The sequence below is a fragment of the Zonotrichia albicollis genome, chromosome 17, assembly GCF_047830755.1.
Source record: "Zonotrichia albicollis isolate bZonAlb1 chromosome 17, bZonAlb1.hap1, whole genome shotgun sequence".
Taxonomy (NCBI): domain Eukaryota; kingdom Metazoa; phylum Chordata; class Aves; order Passeriformes; family Passerellidae; genus Zonotrichia; species Zonotrichia albicollis.
In genome coordinates, this window is record NC_133835.1 from 6,768,116 (window position 1) to 6,794,404 (window position 26,289).

The 26,289-nt window shown below is 53.0% G+C and overlaps 2 protein-coding genes across 2 annotated transcripts in view; both read left to right on the plus strand.

Moving 5' to 3' along the window:
• The window catches only part of MATN4 (matrilin 4), a 19,112-nt gene extending 721 nt beyond the window's left edge, over positions 1-18,391 (plus strand). Inside the window, exons 2-12 of the mRNA XM_005490016.2 lie at positions 8,303-8,419; positions 9,685-9,827; positions 10,859-11,285; positions 12,007-12,129; positions 12,708-12,830; positions 12,928-13,050; positions 13,186-13,308; positions 13,751-14,164; positions 14,500-14,652; positions 15,403-15,507; positions 15,656-18,391. Of these exons, the coding sequence (XP_005490073.2) occupies positions 8,347-8,419; positions 9,685-9,827; positions 10,859-11,285; positions 12,007-12,129; positions 12,708-12,830; positions 12,928-13,050; positions 13,186-13,308; positions 13,751-14,164; positions 14,500-14,652; positions 15,403-15,507; positions 15,656-15,714 (1,866 nt within the window). The 5' untranslated portion in view covers positions 8,303-8,346 and the 3' untranslated portion in view covers positions 15,715-18,391. The remainder of the gene's footprint in view (positions 1-8,302; positions 8,420-9,684; positions 9,828-10,858; positions 11,286-12,006; positions 12,130-12,707; positions 12,831-12,927; positions 13,051-13,185; positions 13,309-13,750; positions 14,165-14,499; positions 14,653-15,402; positions 15,508-15,655) is intronic.
• A 3,894-nt stretch (positions 18,392-22,285) lies between these two features.
• On the plus strand, positions 22,286-23,079 carry LOC141731097 (caltrin-like protein 2). The gene is made up of 3 exons (XM_074553651.1): positions 22,286-22,431; positions 22,590-22,751; positions 22,912-23,079. Exons 1-3 carry the CDS (start codon positions 22,368-22,370, stop codon positions 22,914-22,916), a joined length of 231 nt encoding a protein of 76 aa, XP_074409752.1. The 5' UTR covers positions 22,286-22,367; the 3' UTR covers positions 22,917-23,079.
• Positions 23,080-26,289: the final 3,210 nt, after the last annotated feature.

Below are 26,289 nucleotides of genomic sequence, written 5' to 3' on the forward strand. Positions count from 1 at the left end.
AAGATAAGCTCAGAAGTGTACCCTAAGTTTGTTTCTGCACGACTGGAAAATTGGGTCTGTGCATACTCGTTTGCACAAGGAATCACCCACCTTCGGCTTATCATTCCAACTGTTTCACAGGATAAAATTAGCTTTGGGCATTTCTGTTCCAAGCAATTTCATGGGAAAACTTGTTTGGAAAATCAGATTATTTTGCACTCATCGTGTTTGTGTGGACATGCACTCGAGTGAGCTGAGCCGATCCATGCTGTGGTGGTGGTATGTGCTCTGCTGGGGTTTTGCAGGGACAGCCTTTGCTGTGGAGCAGAGAGCTGCTGAATCCTTCAGGAGGCAGGCTGCAGAGTGGGTAAGGAGGCTGGCAGGGAATTGGGACAGTCCTGTGTCAATAGAAGCCACCATGGGTGCAGTGGGACTGAGGGGAGCAGGGACCTGTTCTCAGTCCAGCTCTGAGACAAGGCACAGGGCTTTGCCTCTTTTGCTTAATCACACTGGATTTTTGCTTCGCTTAAACCCGGATTATTTATAAAGTTGTTATGAAGTTCTCCCTTTGGGACCCCTCCCTGTGGGACCCTCTGTGGCATCTCGATAGTAAAGATTTTTGTTTTTTTCAAGGACAGGAGCAATTAATCCCAAGCAGTGAGTGTGCAGGCTGTCAATAACAAGTAGAAACTGCATTTCACAAGCAGATTCTTGCAATCTCTGCAGGAATTAATTAGATTGCTGTTGATATCAGCAAAAAGCTGTGTGTGGGGAAATCTCTCAGATCTCAGCCCTGATATTTGCCACCAGGATATGGATAAATTCAGCCTCATCCAAAATGCAAACTTCCCTCTTGATACCAGGCGACAAATCTTGGTGTCTGCAGTAAAACAACACTTTTCATCAAAGCAGGCAGGGTATTGCTGCATCCAATGGGAAAAAGCTGTTGTTGATTTTTGTGGAAGTTGTAACTTTCATTTTTTGTTGAAGAATTAAAGAAACCGTATGTGCTCAGAACAAGATGGGCTCGGGGGCTGCCCTGGCTGGTGGCTGGAGCAAACAGAGGAGCTGTGGCCAACAAGGCAGCTTGTTGTAGAAAATCTGTGGTCACAGAAGATGTTTGTGCTCCCATTGCTCATAACATAGCGTTTCCCTTGAGGTTGGCATGAGGGGTTAAAGGTTTTCAAGAGAAGTCTTTGTTTAAACATCTTTAAAGTTTCCAATAGGGGCCCCTTTGTTCGCTCTGGAGCAGCGTGCCTGCCCTGTTAAAAACTCAGCACTCATAAAATGCCATTTACAAATGCCTGATGAATAGGGCTGAAACATGGGGGGGAGATAAACAGAGTTTGTACCTACACACACACACAGGACTTAAAGACAGGCCCTACTGTGAGTGAATAAATGGGACCTAGAAAAAACACAGAAAAAAAAATAAAATAGATGGGAGTGGTGCTTATAAAGAAACTTATAAAAGTCAGCTACTCCCCCTGCACCACTTGGGCCCTTTCATGCCAGATGTCTCTTCCAGCCAAGCCAGGAGGCTGAGTGGCTCCTGACACTTGTCATTACCTCTCAGTAATCCTGTTTGTGGGCTCACACAGTAGCAAATTGAGCACTTGGGCACCTTCAGGAGCTCATGCAGCTGCCGCAAGGGCTGCACTGATCTGCTGGCCATGGGGACCCTGACCCAGTGCTCTCCATTACTACTGAGGCTGGTGAGCATCACCCCCCTGTAGGTACTCACAGCACAGATGTACCTTTGGGTGCCAGGTAATGTTTTCAAGTCTTAGAAGGCTTTGGTTCTCTCCTGCCTTGGCTAAATAGAAAGGGTTTTAAACCAGCTCTGTTAAAGCAGGAGAGGGTAGAGGTGTGTGCCCAGTAGACTCCAGAGGCTGGTTCACAGCAATGGCAGCATTTCCCTGTGGGATGCTCCAGACTGAGTCTTATCCTGTGCCTGAATCTTTCTTGGTTCTCACACAGTTTGTCCTTCCTGACGTTTTTTACTTGAGTCAGAATCCATCTTCCCCACCAATATTCTGTCTTTGCCTGTCTATCTGGTAACTTCTGATCCTCTGGCCTTGAAGGCTCTGCTTGCACACGAGTCCATCCCTCGCCTGGTCCCTCTGGTGCCCCTCAGGGACATCCACAGGGCTCAGCTGCTGTCCCTTGCAGAGAGGTGGCAGTACCTTGCTTTCTCTCCAGACTTCAGCTTTTCTGTCTCTGAGCTGTGTTGTGCTTTGCCAGTGTGTAAGTTCAGGAATCTTTGCAGTCTGTGGACCCATATGAGGGAATGCTCTGTGGCAGGAGCCAGTGGGAGCAGATCTGTTGGCAGCAGAGATAACCCCCTGTACAAGAGTCTCTGGGCTGGAAAATCAGGCAAGTTCCACATGTGGAAAAGCGCTGCCTTTGGCAATTCATACAGCTCAAACACTGCCTTTGGGCATTCACAGCTCACACACCTGCAGCTGGGCTTGGATGGCTTCCCCAGAGTGTCACCTGCCCTTCAGGGCAGAAAGGACGCCACAGCCACTGTGCTGCTGGTGAAGCTCTGTGGTTCATCTCCTAAGGGGTGACAGCATCCCAGTCCCAGGACAGATCTCCTGCTGCCAGAGGGATGTGGAAGCTGTGAATTTGGGTGTGAGACATTTCCTGTGCTACCTTTGAGGTTCTCCCTGTGAAAAGTATCTACACAAATTTGCTTTTCTGTTCTGAGGAGGGACAAAAAGTCCCCGCGTGCCTTTCCGCAGCTGCCAGACGTTCCTCACTTTCTGCTATTTCAATTAAACACATAGCAGGATGGGTAGGATAAAGGGGAGAGGCACAAGAATATTCTCCTGGCGTGTTTTCTTATGCCAACACATTGAGTCACATCTCTAGAGTGAGAAATATGATATAAAGGCTTTGAGAAGGAGGTCAGGCAATGAATCTGTGATTGCTGGGCTGGAATAGCAGGCGGGCTCTGTGGTTGTCTGTGCCATGCAAACTTCCTGAGGTCAGCTGGGGATTGTGGTCCGAGCAGATCTGGGAGACAGCTGTCCTGCTAGGAACTCTCAATCTCATACCAGCTCTGCTGCCTCAGGAGCTTAGCTGACAAACTCTGCACCAGCCCAATGGCTGGTCTGGGCCATGACTTTTCCTTTGTGGTTGAACATGCATATTTCTGGGGGAAAAAAATGCTAACACCTTCCTCCCAAAACAAAAACTTGGGCAATGGATTGCTGCGTCAGCTTCTGGATGGCCAGGACATCCTTCTCTCCAAGGTTTGAAGTCTCTTGGCCCAGCTCAGCTGTCCTCCAAGGACCTGTTTGCAGAAGAGCATTTGCTTTTTAAAGAGAGTGGATCTGTCCCCTGTTGATCACTCTTCATCAAAATCAGAGTACTCCAGTTTTATTGAAAATAGCAGTTAGGAGATGGGCTGAGTTTGCCTGTTCTGCAGCTCAGGGAACAAGTGTGGCCTAAAGGTCTTGGGTGGGACAGAGAGAACAGAGCAATGGCACAGCAGTCCTGAAACAGGAGCCATCTCTGACACGATTAGCTGAACAAGGAGATTTGGCAGATGTGTTTTCCTCTTGGCTAGATCTTTAACATTTTAATTTGCAAGTGAATGTGGCTTTTATCTGTGGCAGCTGCTGCCGAAGCAGCCCAGGTACAGCTTGTTTCAGTGCAAGGCTGTCTGGGCAAGAGGCTTTCCTGCCAGGTGAGTGGCAGAGCTCTGGGAGGTCTTTTAGAGAGAGACTGAGGCAGAGAAAAACTCCATGTGCTCTTGTGGAGAACATCTAGGAGGGGATGCTCTGTCCATTGCTACACCCAGCGTTTCCTTCCCAAGGGGATTTCAGATGTCATGTCACAGTATAAACCTGCCAGGACTTGAGCCCATGAGCTGTGAGTCAAAGACATCTCTTACTGCTGAAGGATCTGGTCAAGAAATATATTCTTCCTGTGAATAAACAGGAGTGAGTCCCATAAAATGGGGAAAAGGCTTTTGTGGGGAGCAAACAGAGCAAAAGAGAAGCTCCTTCTGCATCCAGCAAGGCTTTCCTGTTACAGCCCTCCTGCTGGTTTGCTCCTGTTGGGTTTGGAGCCTTGATGTGCTGTTGGAGAAATACAGCCTTGTTTTTCAAACAACGTGTCCTTCCAGGTGGCACTTGGCCCAGTCAAGCTGCCGTGGAGTTGTAACCAGAGAGCTCTGTCATGTCCTGGAAAGAGTCTGCTCTGCTTCTCCCACATGTGTTTGGGAAAAACCAAGGACACATCACTCCTTAAATGGGGGGAGAAACCCCTTTGGGGCTGGAAAATCCTGCCATTTCCATGATCTGGATTTGTTTGCGGTCCCTGAGCCTTCCTTGCTCTAAAATCTGCATTGCTGTCCGCTCTGATTTGCCTTTTGTCACCCAGCTGCTGTGGGGGATGAGCACTGAGATTTTGGAGCTGTGATTGAGTGTAAAGTCAGTGCTGCCTGTAAAATGGTCCTGAGGGTGGATTCAGAGCTTGTGAGCAGCACAGGTAGCACTGAGAGCTGGGCATCTGCAAGCAGAGAGCGCCTTGAGACTGGGGATTATACTGGGAGAAAACAACTTTGGGCAACTCTCCAGGGGAGGGTGGATCCAGCTCCAGGCTGTCCCAGGCCTCATTCTTTCACACTGCTTGCAGGTCTTGCAAATAACAATGTGCCAGCAATTCATCCATGTTTCTACAACAAATTTTGGCATCGAGAGCTGCCTTCAGGATGATGTAAATTATCTGCATCTCTCCAGGTAGCTCTGGTTGCTTCATTGTCCCCTGGGGCAAGGCACACTTCAGTCCTCCTCCCTTGGTCCCACATGCATTTTTGGGCAGCCTTTCTCTCAGGCATGGACCAGAAGGTTGATGACTTGCTGTCCTGCTGAGGACATCATAATTTTTGTCCCCATCCTCCAGCTTGAGGGTGCTCTTGCTGTCTTTGTGTTGTCCTGGCAGAACTCAGGTGTTTTAAGTGAAAGGACTCGGGGCTGGCACTCCTGGTCATATTTTGATTGGGTTTTTGACACTTTCATCAAATAACACAGATGGAATTGAATTTCTCAAAGCTGCCTGGTTGGGTGTCTGCAAAGAAAAGCTGTGCAGAGCAAAGGAGGGTGCATGGAGAGGCAGATGAGGAGGGTGAATCTTAGCAATGTCGTGTCTAGGGCTGCTCTAGCATTGCCCAAGGCTTCCAGCACAGAAATAGGTGCTGTTAGCATGTGTGGCATCAGTGCCCTGCACCCTGCCAGGTGGACCTGCTGTGTGTGCCTCCTCCTTGCACAGCCCTGCTGCATGGGACAGCCCTCTGGCTTGGCTGGTGCTTCTCACAGGCTCCCAGCTTTTCCCCACTCCTTGCTGCTCATGGTGAGCCCTTGTCCTGGCTTCTTGCAGGCTCTGGAGCCAGCATGGCTCCATAGCCTTAGTCCATAACCTGCTTTCCTCCCTGTGACACTACAGTCAGGGCTTTTCCTGGGCTGTGAATGCACTGCCACCTCTCCTTTCCCATCTGCTCATCCCCTCTGCAGCTCAGTACAGAGAGCCCCTATTGCTGTAGCAGAAGGAGGGCAGGGAGCTGGCAGCATTCCCCACCCTGTGGCCTTGCCCAAGGCAGGCTGCACCCAGGCCCAACCTGCCACCATCTGGATGAAGCAGCAGGGGAATATTCAGAGTATTTCTGCTAACCTGTAGCCAGGAGAGAGCTGCCAAGGAGGCCAGGCTGAAACCTGAGGCGGCTGTTTTTGCTGAGACTCAGCATTTGGCAGGGAGAGCAGACGGACAAGTGGTGGAGCAGGGAGGGATGCAATTGCCCTGGGGAGCAGCATTGCCAGGGGAGGTGCCCAGGGAAGGTGTGCTGGCTTACCTGTGTGTCTCTGGGGGTCCATCTCCATGTCCTCCGTGGCTGAGATCGCGTGCAGAGGGAAGAGGAGGTGACCCTGCTGTCCTCACATGTGGTTCTCCCCTCGGTCACCCTCCTTGCATCACACACTGAGCATTTCTTTAAGCAGTGAAGAGCAATAGCTGTTTCTCCCTCTGAGTTGCTCAGAACTGTCAGGAATGGTCCAAATGCCCTCTCAGATCGTCTGCAGGGTTCGGCTGAGCCAGCCCAGGCAGCAGCACTCACCTTGCCTGGATCCTTTTGCCTTTATAGCTCTGTGTTATCTCAAGGTCTCTGGCGGTGCAGGTGGTGTTTGCCTTGCCCTGCAGCACCTGCCTGCCAGCCGCTGCCTTCCCACCACGGCCTCCCATTGCTGCAGGGCATGGAGGGGGTGCTCTGCACCCTCAGTGCCTCTGCAGGGACGCAGGTCAGCCCAGGGAAGGGAGTGTGGAGGGAAGCTGCCAGGGACGGTGGGAGAGATATCATCGGGTGGCTTTTGCCCCGTCATCTTTGCTTCCCCATCCCTTTGCTGCTGGGGCAGGACTGGGCATTAAATTTAATTAGGGGCCAGGACTCTGGTCTCTGCTGCCAGGACAGAATATGACTGAGCTGCCATGCCCTGCCCTGTCCAGGCAGCATCAGCCCTTGCAGCTGGGGAGAGCCAAGACTTCATCCAAAAGCTGAGATGATGTTAAAAATAGATCAGTCGTGAACTGGTTTTCTCCTTCTTGGTTCCTGGCCCGACAGCTCATTCCTCCCCCTGGGCTGTCTTTGAACCTCTCTGGATGCTGTGAGACACAGGCTCCACAGCAGCCTGCCTCTGCAGGGAGGTGTGGAGAGAAGGGAGCTGCAGAAATGTTCTAGGTGGCACAGCTGCCCCAAAAATATTTAGTGTTTTGTGAGTGCTTTCTCCCAGGAAAGAAGCAGTGCTGGAAAAAGAATCTGCTAAATGAATGGGGAAACAAAGCTGGAGGAGGAGAATTTTGCCTCTCTGCTTGCATGTGGTGAGGGGCACAGGTGTCTGAGCAATCCTGGCCTCAAAGCTCACCTCTACCCCCAGAAAAGACCTGCCAGGCTGCTGTCCCTGCTCATCCCCTCAGCCAGAGCAATCCCTCTGGTCCTGCAGGGCTCTGCAGGAGCTCCTGGCACTGCTGTGGAGTCACTGTGTCCCAGGCTGGCCCTGGGCTGGTGGGCTCTCCCCTCCAGGGAAAGGCCACGTCTCTCACTTTGAGATGGGTGTTCTGGATCCCAGTATCCTCCAGTACCCCTTTTCTGTCCTCCTAATTCTCTAATGTAGTTTTCCAGGTGTGAACACTGAGCCTCGAGACAGTTTTAAGATGCAGCTGTGAAACCTATTATCAGTGTCCCTGCTATCAAAGACGTGGTGTTCAGGGCTGCACGTAACCACTGAGCAATTAAACAGCAACCCTGGTGATGAATTACAGCTGAGACCTCCTGGGGCTAAATAAATACTGCCTGATAACTACCGATAAAATGAATTTTGGTGTGTTTTTTTCTTAAAAGCACCCTTCCAGTACCTGAGCCCAGTCCTGGCACTGCCCATGTCCTGGGGAGAGTCACATTATCTGTGGCATTTCTGTCCCCAGCACCTTGGGTTTCCAACCAGAGCTGGAATAAAAATGAACTAAATAAATCCACATCCCTGCAGGAGCCAGGAAAGGCAAGGCAAGACAACACAGAGGTGGGCAGGGAGGGAGAGAAGTGAGAAGCGAAGGTTTTGGGTAACAAGTTTAAATACCTTTCTCCACACTGATCCCACCCTAAAGACATGAAAAAACTGTTGAGGTGCAGAGAATCCCTTGGAAAAACCTTTATGACAGGGAGAGGTGCAGAGTGGTGGGGACTCTAAAGGCACCCTCGCACCCTCTGCCTGCAGAGGCTTCTGCTCTCCCAAGGGAGTTTGGAAACAGGCAGGGAATGGAATTTCTTGGAAAAATGATCTTTGCCACTGACTTTGAGAGACTTCTGAGCAGGTGCTGTCTGTGCTGGTGTTTCATCTGGGGGCTTCTCTCCCCGTGCAGGAGTATCAGGAGGGCTAGTGCTCTGCATCCCTGCGTGCAGCTTTCCCACTCTCCACTGGCTGCAGAGAACAGCCACACAGTCAGGGAAAAAGCATTTGGCTGAACATCCCATCTGCCTGGTTTGCAAGTGAAAATAAGGCTTGTCCAATGGCCAGCTCCACCCAGAGCAGAAAATCAGACCCTTGGCAGAGTGCTGCTACTGTAATGAAATTGAGCTGTGCTGAGACTGCCAGTCCTTGGAACAGGAAAGATTCCATGTGGATTCAGAGAAGTTTGGGGATGGATCTGTCAAAACTGCTGCTGTTGAGGGTTTTTGGCACTGCCTAGGGACACCCATCACATGAGAATGTTGCCCTGTGGCTGAGCTCACCCCCAGCACTGATTCAACCTTGTCTTCTCCCTGCAGCACATCCTTCCAGCACTGGAACTGCGTGCTCTCCCAGAGCCATCATGAAGCTCCTGCCTGCTGCCCCTCTCCTCCTGCTCCTCCTGACAACACTGGAAGCCAGACCAAAACCTGCAGGTGAGCCCTGGCTGGTGGGGAGTGCATGGAGGGGAGAGAAGTGAGGGCATGGGGCAGTGGAGCCCTCAGAGGACAGTTTGCTGTGTGTTATGGGGGGACATGATGTCTCTTCCTTGGGAGCATCCCCAGGAGGATGGAGGGTCCTCCCAACAGTGGGACACAAACCTCCTGGCCCCAGCATGGTGGCTTTGGTGCTGCTTGCTCTGGGCACCTCCTCACCTGTGACACAGCCCTGCTTGTCACCCTCCAGGCCATGGGCTGTGACCTTGCAGGAGGCACAGCTGTAAGGAGAAGCCTCCTCCTTGCTTGATTCTCCAGGTGCAAGAGACAAAGCAAACCCAGAGGTTCCAGCCTCTTTCCTCCCAGGACAAAGAGATCTAAATCAATTTTAGTTTAAAAACAGTGAAGGCACCAAATGGAGAAAGGAGCAGGTATGTCTCAGAGACCTTTAGAGCGGCATCATCCCAAAGGCACTGAAAGCATTTCCTTTATTATTAAGGCCCAATTCTACCAGCAGAAATGTTCACTGGCATTTCACTTGCTGAACATTCCCTCAGTTTGCACTGGGGGTGGCATCCCCTCAAGAGATGCTTTTTGGCTCAATCTCCACCAGCTTTGCTTTTAATGTCTCATTCCCTGCCCTTAAAAAACAACAGCCACAAGAACCCACAGCCAGGAGATGTCTCCCCAGCCTGTTGGCCCTGCTTCCACTCTGCCAGCTTCTATGGTGGTGTTTGCAGGGGTCCCAGGATGAGGGAAGAGACGAGGATCTGACTCCATGTTTCAGAAGGCTTGATTTATTATTTTATGATATATATTATATTAAAGCTATACTAAAAGAATAGAAGAAAGGATTTCATCAGAAGGCTAGCTAAGAATAGAAAAAGAAAGAATGATAACAAAGGTTTGTGACTGACCAGACAGTCTGAGCCAGCTGACTGTGATTGGCCATTAATTAGAAACAACCACATGAGACCAATCACAGAACCATCTGTTGCATTCCACAGCAGAAGATAATTATTGTTTACATTTTGTTCCTGAGGCCTCTTCTCAGGAGAAAAGGATCCTAATGAAAGGATGTTTCATAAAACATGTCTGTGACAACCTTCTGTGGATTCACTGGGCAGTGGAAGGTGCCGGTCTGTGGGGGCTGCCCAAACCTGCTCTCTCCATCCCTCATGAGCAGCCCCCAGCCAGCAGGCAGAGATCTCTGTGCTCCCTGCAGACAGCCACAGGACTGAGCCTTCTCCTTGCCTTCTCCTCAGCCCTGAAGTGCAGGACGGGTCCCCTGGACATCGTGTTTGTGATCGACAGCTCGCGCAGCGTGCGCCCCTTCGAGTTCGAGACCATGCGGCGCTTCATGATGGACATCATCAGCAACCTGGACGTGGGCCCCAACGCCACACGGGTGGGTGAGCTGTTCTTCTGCGGGCTCCCCAGGGGCCCCCTAAGCTGTGTGCTCGCTGGTAGCAACAGGAAGGCAAGGAGACTCCACAGAGCTTCTGAGGGTGCTCATTACATGGGGGTTTATTGGGGGTCCCACCCCGGGAGCAGCATTGTTTCTGAGTGTGAGAAACACCAGTCACTTTTTAAAATTTTAAAAGTTTAATAGTGATAAAATTGTTATAAAAATAGTAATACAATTAGAGTAATAATAATTTGGACAATTTGAATTAGGACAATATGAGATAATAGAAACAAAGAGTTACGGATGTCCGGGTACTTTTAGAGGGCAGCATAAGTCTGAAAAAGGACACACGTTAACAGAGGATTATCCCTTAAAAACAATAGCCTATGCCGTATTCATACACCTTATATATGATGCATAAATTCCATTCAAATACAGGATTCTGTCTGGTCATAGTCAACTTCTTCCTCATAATCCTGCCCAAGCAAGGCAGGAAGAAGTTAATTTCTCCTGATAATGGAGCAATAAATTCTCTTTCTCTGAAAAATTTAGGTGTCCTGTGGCTGCTATCTCAGTGCGAGTCCTTTCTTTAGAAAAAAAATATCCCACATAGCATAGTTTAACATTTTGTTGTAACCTAAAGCTATATTTAACACACTACTTAAGAGAATTAATACAGCATTACTTTCTAACACAGCACAACACATATAATATTCATTTTAATATTTGCGAAAAGCCAATCATAAAATGCACATTTTCACATGAGGGAGAAGGGGGGGAAGGGAAAGAGAGGGGGAGAGAGGGAGAACCTAGGGAGCCAAGGGGCCAAGAGAGAGGAAAGGGCTAAGAGGCTTCTTGTGTCCGTCGCACAGCTTAAGAGGGAGATTCAGAGTGGGTGCAGAATAAGACTTGGGCCAATTTGATTATAGATCTGTGATACTTCAGGGGGGGATCACAGGCTTGGAATAAACCCTACATTTTCGAGGGGTGAGTCAGAACATGTCATTTAATTAAATGTAACTCCACAACAGGTGGGGGTGATCCAGTACTCCAGCCAGGTGCAGAACATCTTCTCCCTCAAGACCTTCTTCACGCGGGCAGACATGGAGAGGGCCATCAACAGCATCGTGCCGCTGGCCCAGGGCACCATGACGGGGCTGGCCATCCAGTACGCCATGAACGTGGCCTTCAGCACGCAGGAGGGCGCGCGGCCCCTGCACAAGGGCATCCCCCGCATCGCCATCATCGTCACCGACGGGCGGCCCCAGGACCGTGTCACCGAGGTGGCCACGCAGGCCCGCAACGCCGGCATCGAGATCTACGCCGTGGGCATCCAGCGGGCAGACATGAACTCCCTGCGGGCCATGGCCTCCCCGCCGCTGGAGGAGCACGTCTTCCTGGTGGAGTCCTTCGAGCTCATCCAGCAGTTCGCCAAGCAGTTCCAGGACAAGCTTTGTGGTGGGTGAGGGCTGCTGCTGGTGCTGAGTGGCAAGGGGGGTCCTGCTGTCTGCTCCTCACCCAAGTCTTTTGTCCTTGGGTTGTGGCAGCCATCTTGACATCTTCGGTGTCATGCTTTTTATAAGCTACAAGAACATAAAGTTTGGTGGGCGCTTAGTTGATGGTTTATCATCATGGTTTGTATTTTTGTTTGGTTTTTGGGATGGGGCCAGTTTTGGGGTTAGTTCTCTGTTTGCTTGGGGATGGTTGTGGAGTGATGATGATGGTTGATCATTATTTTTGGTAGTAGGAAATACAGAGAAGGTTAATTGAAAGTGTATTGATGACAATGGATTGGATAATGTAGGGATATATGGTTTAATTATTCAACAAAAAAAAAAAGGCCAGACCTTCAGAGGAGTGTTTGGGGTGGCTGCCGCTGCCAGAAGCAGGGTGGATGGGGAAGCAACCTCCCCAGTGAGGTGCCAGGACAGGGCACTGCACAGTGTCTGTGTCTGTGTGACAGACAGTAGGTGAGCACTGGGGCTGTGAAATCAGTGGCTGAGCACTGGGGCTGCGTAGGTGTGAGCACTGGGGCTGTGAAATCAGTGGCTGAGCACTGGGGCTGTGTGGGGCTGTGTCACACTGGCTTCTGCTGCAGGGACTGGGCATATGCCAGAGCCAGGGTGCCCATGTGTCTGGCATGCCTGTGGGCCACTCTGATGCCCGTTCTGTCTTGCAGGGGTGGACATGTGCATGGAGAGGGAGCACGGCTGCCAGCACAGCTGCATCAGCACCCCTGGCTCCTTCTACTGCGAGTGCAACCCAGGCTACAGGCTCAATGGGGATGGAAAGACCTGTTCCCGTAAAAACCCTTTTTGTTTTCTGAACTTTCATAGGGAGCTTGTAGTTATGGGTCCCACGGAGGGAAGCTGGCACACAACAGAGGAGTCAGGGAGGCCAGCAGCAGCCTGGGTGCTCTGTTCACTGGGCCCACTGCCTGCCGGGTCTGTAATGCCTGCAGACACTCAGCATTGCTAAATCTTGCCCACCTAAGATGGGACACTCATGACTTATGGGGGCACAACCAGCTGCCTGTCAGCTGGGGGGGTCTAGGCAGTGAGTACCAGAGGATTCACATCCCTAGTGCACAGTGCTTTTCCCCTGGATTTTAGTGCAAAGCTGTGTTAGTTGGTCTGACCACCACACCAAGACCTCCTTCTTGTTTCACGGTGCTGCTTCAAAGCCCTGGAGCAGCCCTGCCCTGCTGCCCCAGGGAGGCTGGGACAGGAGGGTGATGGGTGTCCCATGGATGCTGGCTCAGGAGGGTGATGGGTGTCCCATAGGAGGGTGATGGGTGTCCCAGGGAGGCTGACTCAGGACAGTGATGGGTGTCCCAGGGAGGCTGGCTCAGCAGGGTGATGGGTGTCCTTTGCCCCCCAGCCATCGATGCCTGTGCTGACGGGAGGCACGGCTGCCAGCACCACTGTGTCAGCCTGCGGGGCTCCTACCACTGCTGCTGCCGGCCGGGTTACTACCTCAGCCACAACAAGAGGAGCTGCATGAGTAAGTGGCGGTCTCCCTCCCTGTCCCTTCTTGTTTGCTTTCTGTTCTCTCTCTTCTTGTCTTTTCCCTTCTGCCATTGCTCTCCTTGTGTCCATAGTGATTGATTACTGCAGCTTTGGGAACCACAGCTGCCAGCACGAGTGTGTGAGCATCCCCAACGGGCACTACTGCCGCTGCCGCAGCGGCTTCACGCTCCAGCCCGACGGCAAGTCCTGCAGGGGTAGGTCCCAGCCTGCTGCATGGCACAGGCTGTGTCTATAGCACGTGCCTTTATGTCCTGCCCAGCCTCCAGGGAAGGGCTGCTCCCAAACCACCCTGAGTGGGGATAACCCCATGCCCTCGACTTGTCTTCCAGCCACCGACCTCTGCAACGGGGTGGATCACGGCTGTGAGTTCAAGTGTGTGAGCACAGAGGGCTCCTACCACTGTGTGTGCCCTGAAGGCCAGCGGCTCCAGGCTGATGGCAAGACATGCAGCAGTGAGTACCGGAATACAGGCCTTGACATTCCTCTTATCTGAGCTCTGTGCTCCTGGAGAGAGCTCACCTGAAACTGGGCTGGGGGGCTCTGTTACCATTTGGGACTCTAAGCTAGGCTGGAAGAGGGTGGAGAGTTGGCTGTGGCTTGGGGGAACACCCTGGCTGCTGTGGGGATGGATGCCTGTGTCCTCAGAGACATGGCCCAGAAGATGCAACAGCTTTAAGGAAAACTTTGGGAAAAGAGGAACCTAGGAAAGACTTTCATGGAGTGTTGGGATATCAGTGGAGGTTTTTGGGCTGAGTCCCTTGGGCATAGTCTGCTTTCCTTTGTAGCTGCAGTTCCAGGATGTTCCCATAGTGCCACAAAGCTGGGCCCCAGCCCTTCAATGTGACAGTGGCCGTGGCCAGGCTGCTCCTCTGTCACCTTCCCCTGTCCCTGCAGAGTGTGGAGCTGGGCACGTCGACCTGGTGATGGTGATCGACGGTTCCAAGAGCGTGCGGCCCCAGAACTTTGAGCTGGTGAAGCAGTTTGTGAACCGTGTTGTGGACCTGCTGGAGGTGTCCCCGCAGGGCACGCGGGTGGGGCTGGTGCAGTACTCCAGCCGCGTGCGCACCGAGTTCCCCCTCAACAAGTACCACAGTGCTGATGAGATCAAGAAGGCCGTGATGGATGTGGAGTACATGGAGAAGGGCACCATGACAGGCCTGGCCCTCAAGCACATGGTGGAGCACAGCTTCTCTGAGCAGGAAGGTGCCAGGCCTCTCTCCCACAACATCCCCAGAATTGGGCTGGTCTTCACAGATGGACGCTCCCAGGATGACATCTCCGAATGGGCCAGGAGAGCAAAGGAATCAGGTGCAGGGGGGGTTGGGAACCCCCAATTTCAGTGTTTTGGGTATCCCTGGATGTTTCCTTGGGGTGGCTGTCTGAGTGAAAAGCTGCAGCATCCAGCCTTGGGGAGCAGCATCCCATGGCAGACGTGCTCTGTAGTGGCCACAGGGTGCTCTGAGCAGCATCCTTCATGCAGCAGCCTCCAACACCACAGCGCTGCCACACTCCTGCCTGTCCTTCCCAAATTCCTGCTGTGTATTTGGGGAGCCCAGAGAAAATCCTGCCTCCTTGCCTTTGCTCCCTCTGGGCTTGCTGCAGGGTGGCCAGCACAGTGCTCAGGATCTGTCCTTGCCACACAGGGATTGTCATGTTTGCTGTGGGTGTTGGAAAAGCTGTGGAAGAAGAGCTGAGAGCGATCGCCTCCGAGCCAGTGGAGCAGCACTTCTCCTATTCTGCAGACTTCACCACCATGACCCACCTTGTGGAGAACTTCTCCCTGAACATCTGCCCAGGTGGGTGCTCCTGGCCATACCAGGGGACTTGAACCCAAGCCAGGGAAACCTTTCTGTCCCCACAGAGCCAGCGGGGTGGTTTGTGTGTCTGTCACCCTGTGTCAAACACCCCAAGGCTGAGCTGGGCTGGTGTGAGCCTAGGCTGTCACAGGATCTCTCCAGGCTGTTGTGGGTGTAGATGTGGGTCTCTGGAGGGCATTTGGAAGAGAAGATGAAGCTGGGGGGATTAATTAAAAAGCAGGAGGGGTTAATACAAAAGTATTAATGTGATCAACCACCCCAGTGCCATTGCATGGGCAGAATTTGGGAGTGGCACCCTGCCTTGCGGGATGCTCTGACGGTGCCCTGTGCACCTTGCTCAGACCTGTGCTCCTGGCTGCAGCTGGGTTAATGTGAGGGTCTCCCTGCCCTGGGACAGGCTGGGGCTCCCCAGTGCCCTTGAGTTCCCCACAGGGCTGCAGAAACAGAGCCAATGTGCCCCCTACCACCCCAGCTTGAAGATAAAGTGAAGCTCAGCACTGGCTGTCCTTGGCACACAGTGCCCACGTGTGACAGCTCTGTGGGGTGCCTGGCAGAGGGATTGCTGGATCAGCAGGGCAGCCTGACAGAGAGCAGAGAGGCTGAAAGAAGGGGACAAAATGGTGGGGAGAGCCCCAGAGGGTGGCTGCAGGGACAAGGGACCTGTCTGGGAGCAAGGGAGAGCGGGCTCTGTGGGGCCATGGTGTGACAGCAGCCAAACTCCTGTGACAGAGGAGGGCAAAGGGGAGACGGAGATCCGCAGCCCGTGCGAGTGCGAGGCGCTGGTGCAGTTCCAGACCAACACCGTGGCCATCCTGCAGAGCCTGACCGAGAAAAATATCCTTTGGGGTGAGGCTGGGCTTGTCAGGGGGCTGGGGACAGAGCACACGTGGGGGAGGGAGGGATGGGTAAATGGGAGAGGGGAAATTTTAAGCCCTTTGCCCAGCAGACTGCCTGGCTCACGCTGTTTCCTTAGCACGTTCACTTGCTCAGATGACAGTCAGACTTGAAGACCTGGAAAAGCAGATTGCCAACAAGAAGTGATCCTGGCAGAGGGCTGCAGTGGTCAGCAGGGCACAGGATGGATGTACAGTAGCTACATGACATTGTTATTGGCTAGGTTATTGTAAAGCATCAGTGTTTGTTCTTGTATTGCAAAATCCCCAGGGGGCTGTATTTAAAAAAAAACAAAAATCCTAAAAACACACAAAAAGGAACTTGAACAAAGCCCCTGCTACAAAGCTGAGGGGTTCAGTTGTTGTTCCTTGGCAGGTCTGGGATGTGGGGGAGCAATGATGTGGGCAGGCTGGTCATTGGACAGACATGACACGTGGTGTCCCCCAGAGTGACTGGGATGGCACAGTCCCCCTGGACCCTGGCAGACAGCTTTGCAAGAGAAAAAACCTACAGTGGTGTCATCCTGAGAGCTTCTGGTATCTCAGCATCTTCTGCCAAGTGGTGGGGCAAGGGCAGCTGGGTGGTGCAGGCAGCACAGGGGATGCCTGATGCCCAGCTGGCACCCAGTGTGGTGCTCAGGAGAGATCCCATGGGAAGATGGGCGGCAGGAATTCTTAGATCCCCTTGCCCCTGTTTGGCAGAATTGTTTGGAAATTGGTATTAATCTTGTTTGGTTTTGTAATCTCATAGCAAAATGGTAATTATTCTTTCTATCAGTATCTAAGTGTGTGTGTATGTATATATATATGTATATTTAATTCTGAGAGCAGGGTAGTGCTATTTTTAAACTCATTGTTTTATAAAGGAATTTCTATCTTGACAATAAACACCCTGAATATTTGTATGACATGTCCCTCTCCTTTCAGCTGGGCTGCAGGATGACAGAGGAACCTCTGTGTCAGAAATGGAGTCTCTGGCTTTTGCAGCAGCTCCTGTCCCCAGGATCCAGAAATCCTTTGGGGAAATCTTTGTTCTGTGGCACCCCAGGGTGCTGCAGGCCTGGCCCCAGCTGGAGGGAGCCAGTGTGGCAGGGACACTGCATCCCCCTGGGCAGGGCTTGCTCTGGAGCCTCTGCTTGTAGGAGCACAGGGAGCTGCGAGCTGAGCTGGGCATGGAGCCACAGCCTGGCCAAGGTGCCCATTGAGCTGCTCTGGGGTGGGTGCTGAGGCAAAGGGACACACAGGATCTGCTCCTGGTGGATCCCTGCACAAAGAACCACCCCTGACAGCAGGACTCTGCTTGGGGCAGGCTCCTTTCTCTTGATTCTAGACTCATTAGTGCTTTAGCTCCTTTCAGGGGATAACACAAAATTCCCCTCTGCTCCCCATGAAGCTGTAGCACACCCCCCCCACCCCCCCCTTCCCAGACCCATCCCTGCCTCCACGTGCTGGTTTAGGGCAAATTTGGGAGAGAATCTCCAAAGGGGCCCCTCCCCCCCAACCGGTTTGGGAAGGATTCCTCAGAGACAGGTGGAAAGAACTTGTTTATTTAACAGACACAGCACCCTCAGCACACAGAATGAACAATACCGGATGACCTTACTTGCTCTGAAAAAAGATGACGAAATCAAAAAGTCTCTCTTGGGTGTGGTTGCTCGGTTCTCAGTCCCTTCAGGGCTGGAGGAGCTGCTGCAGTTGCAAGGTGCAAATTATCGGTGTTTCCAGGTCCCAGTCCAGAGCAGGTCCAAAAAAAAAAGGAAAGGAGAAACAGTCCAGGAGGAAATTTGGACTGTTTAGCTAAACTAACTAATGAGCAGGAGCAAGAGCGAGAGCAAAGCAAAAAGCATAGCAGCACCATGTACTGCCCCATCTGTGTGTCCCACCAGCCGTAGGGGAGGAGGCTGATAAGAAACCCAAACAAAACACTCATTCTTCAGAGCCAGTCTTGAAGGCACAGAACATAATATCCAGCATAAACAGAATACAGAAATGGGGATACAAGCATCATAACATCACCCTAGGACACTCTAGCTCTGGGGTCCTGAGCACAGGAAGGACCTGGAGCTGTTGGAGTGGGTGCAGAGGAGGCCATGGGGGGGCTGCAAGGGCTGGAGCCCCTCTGCTGTGAGGAAAGGCTGAAGGAGTTTGGGATGCTCAGCCTGGAGAAGAGAGGGTCACGGAGGGGCCTCACTGCAACTGTACAGGACTTGAAGGGTCCCCCAGGAAAGATGGGGACAGAGTGTTCAACAGGGTCTGTGGTTGGATGAGAGCAGGGACTAACTTTCTACTCCAGGAGGCTGATTTATGTTATAATGAAGGTTACATCTTTACATGGTTAGGTGGTAAGTCACAGGTTCTGTGGGGCACAGAGGTAGATGCCCGTCCAAGCTTCTATTAAAATTTCTGTTAAGGACACTTGCACCTGCAAAAAGCAATACTGTGTCACGACATCCACACCCTTCCCTGAGACCATATGAGCTCATTACAAAACATTGTCATCAGTCCTGAACAGTCCCTGCAGGATGGCCACTTTTGTCCCAGTGAAGGTACAGTGCCATTCCATGGAGGTAGAAACTCCTGAACTGCCTGGGTGGGCTGGAGCTCTGTGGGGTTGGTGTGGGACAGGGACCCCACTCTGAGGTTCTGCTCCCTATGCAGGCTGTCACTGACACTAAGGAGGAGATGGAAATCGATATGAAGGTTGATACAGAAGAGAGTATGGCTATAGATGTTGAAGAGAATGAAGAAATGGAGGTGGATGTGGAGGAGGAGGAGATGGAGGTGGAAATGGAGGATTATGTTGAAGACATGGAAGTGGATGAGAAAGGTGAGGAGAAGGACATGGTCTTGGGATGAAGATGGAGCCCAGCAGCAGGACAGGCAGGCACTGGCCATGCTCTGTTCATGGGCAGGGTGGGTCCCCTGCTGCCAGGCTGGGCTGGGCTGGGTGGTCTCGCTCAGGGACACGGTGCCCAGGGGGGCTCCCTGGGTTCTGGAGGCACAAGCACAGCCCCAGGCTGCCCTATGCTTGCTTTGGGGCATGATTTGTGTCCCTCTGCTTGGGGCCCTGACTCAGCCAGTACCTCAGCCCCACCCAGACTCCTGCTGGCAGCAGTCCTGCTCTGGCAGCATGTCCCACTCTGGGGGCAAAGGGCACAGCCCTGTGTGCCTGGCTGGGGTGACTCTGTCCCTTGCTTTTCTTCCAGGACTGCTGGAGATGCCAGGCAGGGATGCCATCCTTCTGGATATGTACAGAGTGCTCTTTATCAGTCTTCTGTATATATGTTTTAGAGAGTTTTGTTCTCTTTTGTAAATATATTTCCATACATAATTGTTATATAAGTTCTTGTGGAAATATCTTTTATAAGTTGGTATTTTTATAATTTAAAAATATATGTCACATGTGTAACTTGTGGCTCTTCTAGGACAAAAAAAATGTCATTTTTTCACATCCCTGTGCTCTCTTTTGGTTTGCGTTGGTCACTGTCCTAGGTTGACTGTATGATGCTTTTATCACCAATCGTCTTGTTCTGTTCATGCTGAATAAGTTTTGCACCTTTAAGACTTGTTGCAGAGAGTGAAGGGGGGAGAGAAGAAGCAGCAGTTTGTTTTAGACACTGCACTCATTCCTCCATATTCCTGCTCCTGGACTGTGTTGTCTGCAGATAGACAGACAGTGGGACAGAGCTCTCCTTTGCTTTTAGTTAGTTTTAGTTAACTGAGGCAAAAAAGTTCCCTGGACTGTGGTTTTTTTTTTTTCTTTTCCCCTTTTCTTTGGAGCTTTTTAAACCTGGGCTGGACGGACGGCCTGTGTGCTGGACGGACGGCCTGTGTGCTGGTGTGCAGTCCACCATGTAGTGGACTGATGCAGGGCGCTCCTCCCAGTCCTCCTGGCAGGGCCAGCTGCATAATTTCCTTCCCTGGAGACCAGTGTGCGCTGAGATGCAAAACTTTCTAAATTAGTCATCTCTTTTGGAGCAGCAAGGGATTTTGCTGTTTAATAGTGTTTAAATTCTATTGTTTGATAAACTTGTTTTTTCCACTTTTCTCCAAGGAGGTATTTTTTCCTGGACTGGCGGGGGGAGGCACCGATTGAATCTGCTTTCCTAGAGGAGCCATTTGGTGGTTCTCTCCCAAATTTGCCCTGAACCGGGACAGTACCACAGGAAACCACAAAGTTTATGGTTTCCACTTGCTCCATGTTCCCTGCGCTGGAGGTGTCTGGTTGAGCTGGGTTGGGGGTACCTGTGCACAGAGCAGGTCCCACTTAGAGGTCTGTACACACTTTGTATGTGTAGAGGCAGCTCCCACAGCAGGGTCCTTTCCCGTGGGAATCCATCTGAGGGCAGGGACGAACCTTTGTGGCACCAGACTGCCATCCTTGCCACGTTTCAGTAGGTGTCACCACACACCAGCGCTGGGAGGGTGACGCTGTGCTGAGGACACCCAGAGCCGGCCGAGGGCTACGGGGAGCTCCCTGAGCCGGGCAAGGATGGAGGGAGGGAGGGAGGGAGGGATGCATGGATGGATGCATGGATGGATGGATGGATGGATGGATGGATGGATGGATGGATGGATGGACGGATGGATGCAGGGATGGATGGATGGACGGATGGACGGATGGATGGATGCAGGGATGGATGGAGGGATGGAGGGATGGATGGATGGATGGATGCATGGATGGATGGATGGATGGATGGATGGACAGAGCTCATCATCAGGCTGAAAGCTTTGCATCACTGGTGGGACACAAGCTGTTCCTGGGGTGCTTATCCCCCAGGGTAGGACTGGGGGATCAGGGGCTCCTGGTCTCCCTCTTTTCCCTCCCCAGGGAATGCAGACTGCAGAGCCTTGCTCTGGCTGGAGAAAGCAGCATCTGCCACAACACCCTCAAGCACTGCACACCTGGGGCCTTGCAGCTTTGGAAGGAGGGAAACAAAGTGGTTTTCATGGAGAAGAGCATGAGCCATGCGGGATGGGGACTGCTCTGAGGGTGCTGGGGCAATGGGTGCTGCACAGGTAACAGAGTGCAACATGAGCACCGCAGGCAATCCTGTGCCCAGAAATGCTGGGTCCTGGTTATTTCCTGTGAGTTTGTAACAGAAAGAGTTCACACTTCCCCCCTGCTGTGAATAAAGCACTTCAGAATGTTCTTCAGGTGAATTTGTTTCCCTCCCTTGTCCTTTCCATCTTCTCTGCAGCTTAATCCAAGCCTTGGTCCTTGGTATTTTCTCCTGTCTTGGAGACATAGGTCCAAGCACAACCTCAGCCAGATTCTGGCACCAGCTGTGAGCAGCCATGCCCTCTCCAGCCCCAACAGCAGCTGAATGGCAATGGATTGTTTAAAAATTATTCCAGTGCTTGTATTTCCCATTAAAAGTGCTACATTGCTGGTGCACAGGCCAGAAAATCTTTTTGGGTTGGTGATATCATCTGCACGTTATTTAATAAATGACTTCACAAAGAGCTAAATACAACCACAGAGTCAACAGGGAAGTTGCACAGTAATTAACAGATAACAGGTTAGGTGAGGCCAAGTTAACGGGGCCAGTTGTGACTTAGGAATGGAAGTCTGAGCAGGAAAGGGCACAGTGAGACACCCACCATGCCTTGGATGGAAAGTGGCAGCTCCAGGGGCTGGATCAGTGCAGTTCTGGGGGGCTCAGAGGCTGCACAGAGCAGCAGAGGTGATACTGGGCTTTAGCTGCTCTTTGTCCCTGCCTGGTTGTGAGATCAGGGCTGCCCTTTGCAGGGCTGGGGGAGCCTTTCCCTACCCAGCCATTCCCAGAGCATGCTTCCAGGACAGCTTGGGCTCCTGCCAGCCACAGAAGTCCTACAGAAATATTTGAGGAACCCCTTACACAAGCTGAGTGGGACATTGACCAATTGGTGGGAAATGGAGTAACTTCCCATTGCCCAAGGGCGCCTAAAGAAAACAGATTTACCTAGAGGCCCGGGCAGGGTTACAGTTTCCTTGGGAGGGAGGAATGGGTGGTGGGATCTCTGCCATCCAAACAAGGAATACAGCCCCTAATCCTTACAGCCATAAGGAGTCAGGGCTCAGTCAAGCTGTCCTTGTGCTGCATCGTGGCTGATGACAGGTCTGTGAGGAGTGGGTTATCCTACCCCAGAGGGATCAGCCACCTTCGTCCAGCACCAACCTGCTTCCCATATGGCGGAAGCCACCAGAGAAGATACTGGGGTTCAGGTAACCCCCACAGAGCTTGAGAAAGACTCACCTTGGGCTGAGCCAAAGCTGCTTTCCCTACACCAACTCATACTGCCAGTGGGGCAGGAGTAAGGAGGATTTGGGGCTGGGACAAGGTACCTCTGGGAAAAATCTTGAAGGATCATTCCTGGGAAGGCACTGGCAGCCTCATGCTGATTTGGATCATGCTGTAAGGTTTGGTTTGCAAGCAAAGTACAGAGGGAAACCCATTTAACAGAACCCCAGAGGAGAACACAGGCACCACAAGGGTTTCTCCTGAAAAAGGATACCTGGAGAAGATGCCTGCCCAGGGGAAGGCAGCTCCACTGCCTGTCAAGGTGGACAGTGCCCTGGCACATCTCCCTGGGCTTGTCCCTCAGCCCCAGGTGTGAGTTGTGCAATACAAAAGCTGCTTTTTGAGCAATCAAACAATCACATCCGAAATTTGCGCAAGAGGCTTTTCTGGAAACCACAATGCAAGAGGCAGAGGAAAGAGGAAAGAGGCACAAACACCAGGTGTCCCCACCCTGCCCAAGGGTTTAAATGCGGGTGTCCCACACGGCCACGCTCGCACCTCTCGGGGACACGGCAGCATGAAGGCGGCGGCCGCCCTGCTCCTGGTGGGGATGCTCATCCTCTGGGCAGAGCTGCCAACAGGTAGGGCATGTCCGAGGGTGAGGCAGGGAGGAAAAGCTCGGGGGCTGGGAAGGAGCCGTGTTTACACGGATCCCATGGGAGGGGAAGGGGCGTTTGCCGGGCAGCATCTCCCCGCTGCCCCTCGCTGCCCCGGAGCCCACCGGGGCCATCTCCTGCAGGCAGCGCCTGGTCCTGCCCCCCGGTCCGCTTCACCTGCGCCATGCACAACCCGCCCAACCAGTGCTTCGTGGACCGGCACTGCCCCCGCGGCAAGAGGTGCTGCCGCACCTTCTGCGGGAGGAAATGCATCTCCAAGCCGCCTGCCATCCCTGTCACCTACGGTAGGAGCTCCGGAGCCCCGGCTGCTCCCGGCGCAGAGCGGGGTGTGATGCTCGGGGCTGTGCCCAGCTGCCAGAGCCCCCGGCGGGCCCCTGGAGGGCAAATGTGGGCAAACGTGGGCTGGGGTGAACGCCAACATCTTCCTTTCTCTCCCTTTGCCAGTGTGAGCTCCGGCTTCCAGGACAGACTGAGGGTCACCTCAGCATTGCCACCCCAGCTCAGCTCCAGGATCACCCTGTGACAGCTGCTGCACTGTGCTCTGTGCCGCCCCTTCCCCTCTCCCTGTGCTCCCCACCACTCTTTCAACAAATAAAAGAGGCTTTTCTCAAGGGTGTTTGTGATGTGTGATGTGCGATTCCTTTCCTCAACTCCTCTCTCCACCCTGGCGCACAGTCCCACTGCTGCTTTCACCCCAGAATTTCTTCTGCTGGGGAAAGACGACGAAAACAGCCTGGCTTTGCACCTGCAGTGTGGTTAGGGGCTGGCCTGTGGGAGAAAATCCATCCAGAGGCACACAGCCTCCAGGAGGAGAGAGCAATGGGAAGGGACTGGAGCAAAACATGCCAGGCTGCTTTAGGCAGGCTGCAAGGGACCCTGGAGAGGCTGTGTGTCCTCCAGGCCCTCCCATCTGCACAGGGCTGTGGGAGGGCACTGACCCTGCCTGCCCAGGGGGCACAGAAGGCAGAGGCTCCCTATGAATACCCTACTTGGGGCTCACCTGGAGAGCAGAGCAGGGAGTTACACACACCCAAACCCCAAATGGTGCTGAGCCTGAGCTGGTGGGGAAAATTCAACTGAAGAATCTTGCCTGGGAAAGCCTCAAGTCAGGGCAATAAAACCAGAGCTCCAAGGAGTTGCTGTAAATTTTGTACAGCTGAGTGCTGGGGACAAAACTTCAGGAAATGCCAAGAAACATCAGCAGAAGAAAGTGTGCACAGCCTGAGGGAGCTGCTGGCCTCTGTGCATGGCAGAGCCAGGCACTGCCACCACCCACGGCAGGGCAGAGCATCACCCAGCCTGATGCCCAAAGGGGGTTGCCAGGCTGACTGAGAATGCCCCATTCTGCACCAGGCTGGAGGAGGTTGGTCTGTGTGAACACACCGAGGGAGCAGAGAGGAGCTGCTGCTGTGTGAGAGCTGGGCTAACGATCCCCATGGCCAGGCTCGAGCAAAGCAATCTGGAGAGCCGCACCAGCTGGCCAGATCTTAAACTACCCACAAACAGAGCAGGGTGAAGGCTCTGGCTGTGAGAATGACACCTTGCGTGGTCCATGGGAGATGCTGGGAGCTTCCTGGCCAAGACGGAGGAGAACATTTGCTGGAGCGAGTCCTTATATGGCCACATCTGAGTGGGTGACCTCTGTGGAGCAGCTAGAAGAAGGCAAGAGTCAGAGATTAATCTGAGAAGGAGGAAGTGCTATGATAAAAACCCCAACTCTTTGCTTCGCCTGGCCACGGGAGGGCAGAGAGAACCGAGAGCTCATGCGGTGCTGGGGAGGTTGAGAACGCCCGGTGATCCGGCAGGGACAGGCAAAACAAAAACCGGGAGCTCATCAGCCAAACTCGGTGTAAAATCAGACATTGCTTCTGCCCAGAGTAGGGTCCTTGCAGGGGAAAACTCTCCCTGACAGCAGCCCAGCCCTCTGGAAAGGGAGAGCTGTGCCACACAAACCGTGGGCTGGGAGAGGCTGATGAGCTCCAGCGCTCCCAGAGCCATCCCCCGCATCCCGCAGCCATCCCTGCATCCCGCAGCCATCCCCCAGCTATCCCACAGCCATATCCTGCATCCCGCAGCCATCCCGCAGCCATCCCACAGCTATCCCCCAGCCATCCCCGCACATCCCACAGCCATCCCTGCATCCCGCAGCCATCCCCCAGCTATCCCACAGCCATACCCTGCATCCCGCAGCCATCCTGCATCCCGCAGCCATCCCCCAGCTATCCCACAGCCATACCCTGCATCCCGCAGCCATCCCTGCATCCCACAGCTATCCCGCACATCCCGCAGCTATCCACGCGTCCCGCACGGGGCTGGAGCAGCCGGGGCAGAGCAGCCAGACTGCACCTCCCGCGGCCATTAGTCACAGATCACAGCCCTCCTCCTCCTCCATCAGCACCAGCTATTATCAGCTATTAAGCAGGCATTTCCATACAGCTGGCTAATTTGATAATGCCGCAATTATCTTGGTTTGTTAACAAGATTAAATTGCTAATTGGTTTGATTAAGCACAGAGCTGCAGGCGTGGGGTGCCTCTCGGCTGGCCCTGCATAACCTCATGGATGCCGTGCCCAGGGCAGCAGCTCCTCCGCAGACACGAGGAAATGGCAGGGAGGGTTCATCCTCCCCAAACCTGCTGCCTGAGGCCTCCAGATCTCCCTGTGAGAGGAGCCTCTACCTGCTCTGAGGCAGCTCATGTCACCACTGTCACCCAGCTGCTGGCCCAGAAAGGCAGGAGGAGGTGCTTTGGGCCAGAGGATGCTCTGGGGGTGTCAAGTCTGTCTCAGTCTTGCTGCTTTCTGTTTTGGAGCCCTGCAAGTCAGAAATCCCAGGGGCAATGCACCAACTGTGCCTCCACCTGCATCTGTGTCAACAAATCCTCTGCCCATCTCGTCTCAGGCACAGGTCCCTGCCTCCTGCACAGCGTTTCCAGCTTTCACCAGCTCTGCCTGGGGAGCTTCCAGCACTGGATCAGGCTCACCTCTACCCCCTCCATGGAGCAGCACCCACCTGGGAGGGGCTGGGCAGTGCACCAGAACACACACAGGTCAGGATCACTGATTGTGACAGGCTCCTGGCAGTGTGCATTGGCTGAAATCCTTGGATTCAGCTCTCTGGGGAGGAAGGAAATTTCCCTCTTTGCCCTAGGTAGGTGCCAGCAAGACAGTGGGAAAAGCAGTGAGTGCTGTGCCAGAGAGATCCCTCCCACATCGCTGTTTGCCCAGGGCCAGAGCAGCCTGGAGAGGATGAAAGGTGTTCATTTTCTCTGCCTAGGGGCTCAGGACTCACTGCTTCTCCTGGGACAGGGTCGCCAGGTCTGGTGCTGGGACTGGGGACAAAGGCTGCACTCAATGGCCCAGCTTTGGGTCAGAAATGTCCATCATGGCACATCACAGCAGCAGCAGCACTGCAGGGCAGGCTGCTGGTCTGGCTTACTCCAAACTCCCTCAAAGCAAACGTTTTCAGGCCAGTCACTTTTGGCCAATTCCCAAAGGAAACACCCAACACTCCCCAGCATCCCAGGGCATGGAATCCAGAGTGTCTCCCTAGGGATCCACCAGCACCACTGAGCATCCTTGCTCCACGCAAAGCCCTTTGCTCCACTCTGAAATGTGCACAGGACAGAGAGTGGAGAAGTCAAGTTTCACCCACAGCACTGCAGAACATCTTTAATATTTCCTTGGAGCCTCCCCCTGCATGTGTTATGGTCTGGCTCAGAAGACTGGGTGGCTGGGGGCTGAATACAGAACAGTTTGGTGCTCAATGGTGATGTGCGACCTTTTCAAGAGATGATTCAAACCAGCCTAATAAGAATTACTACAG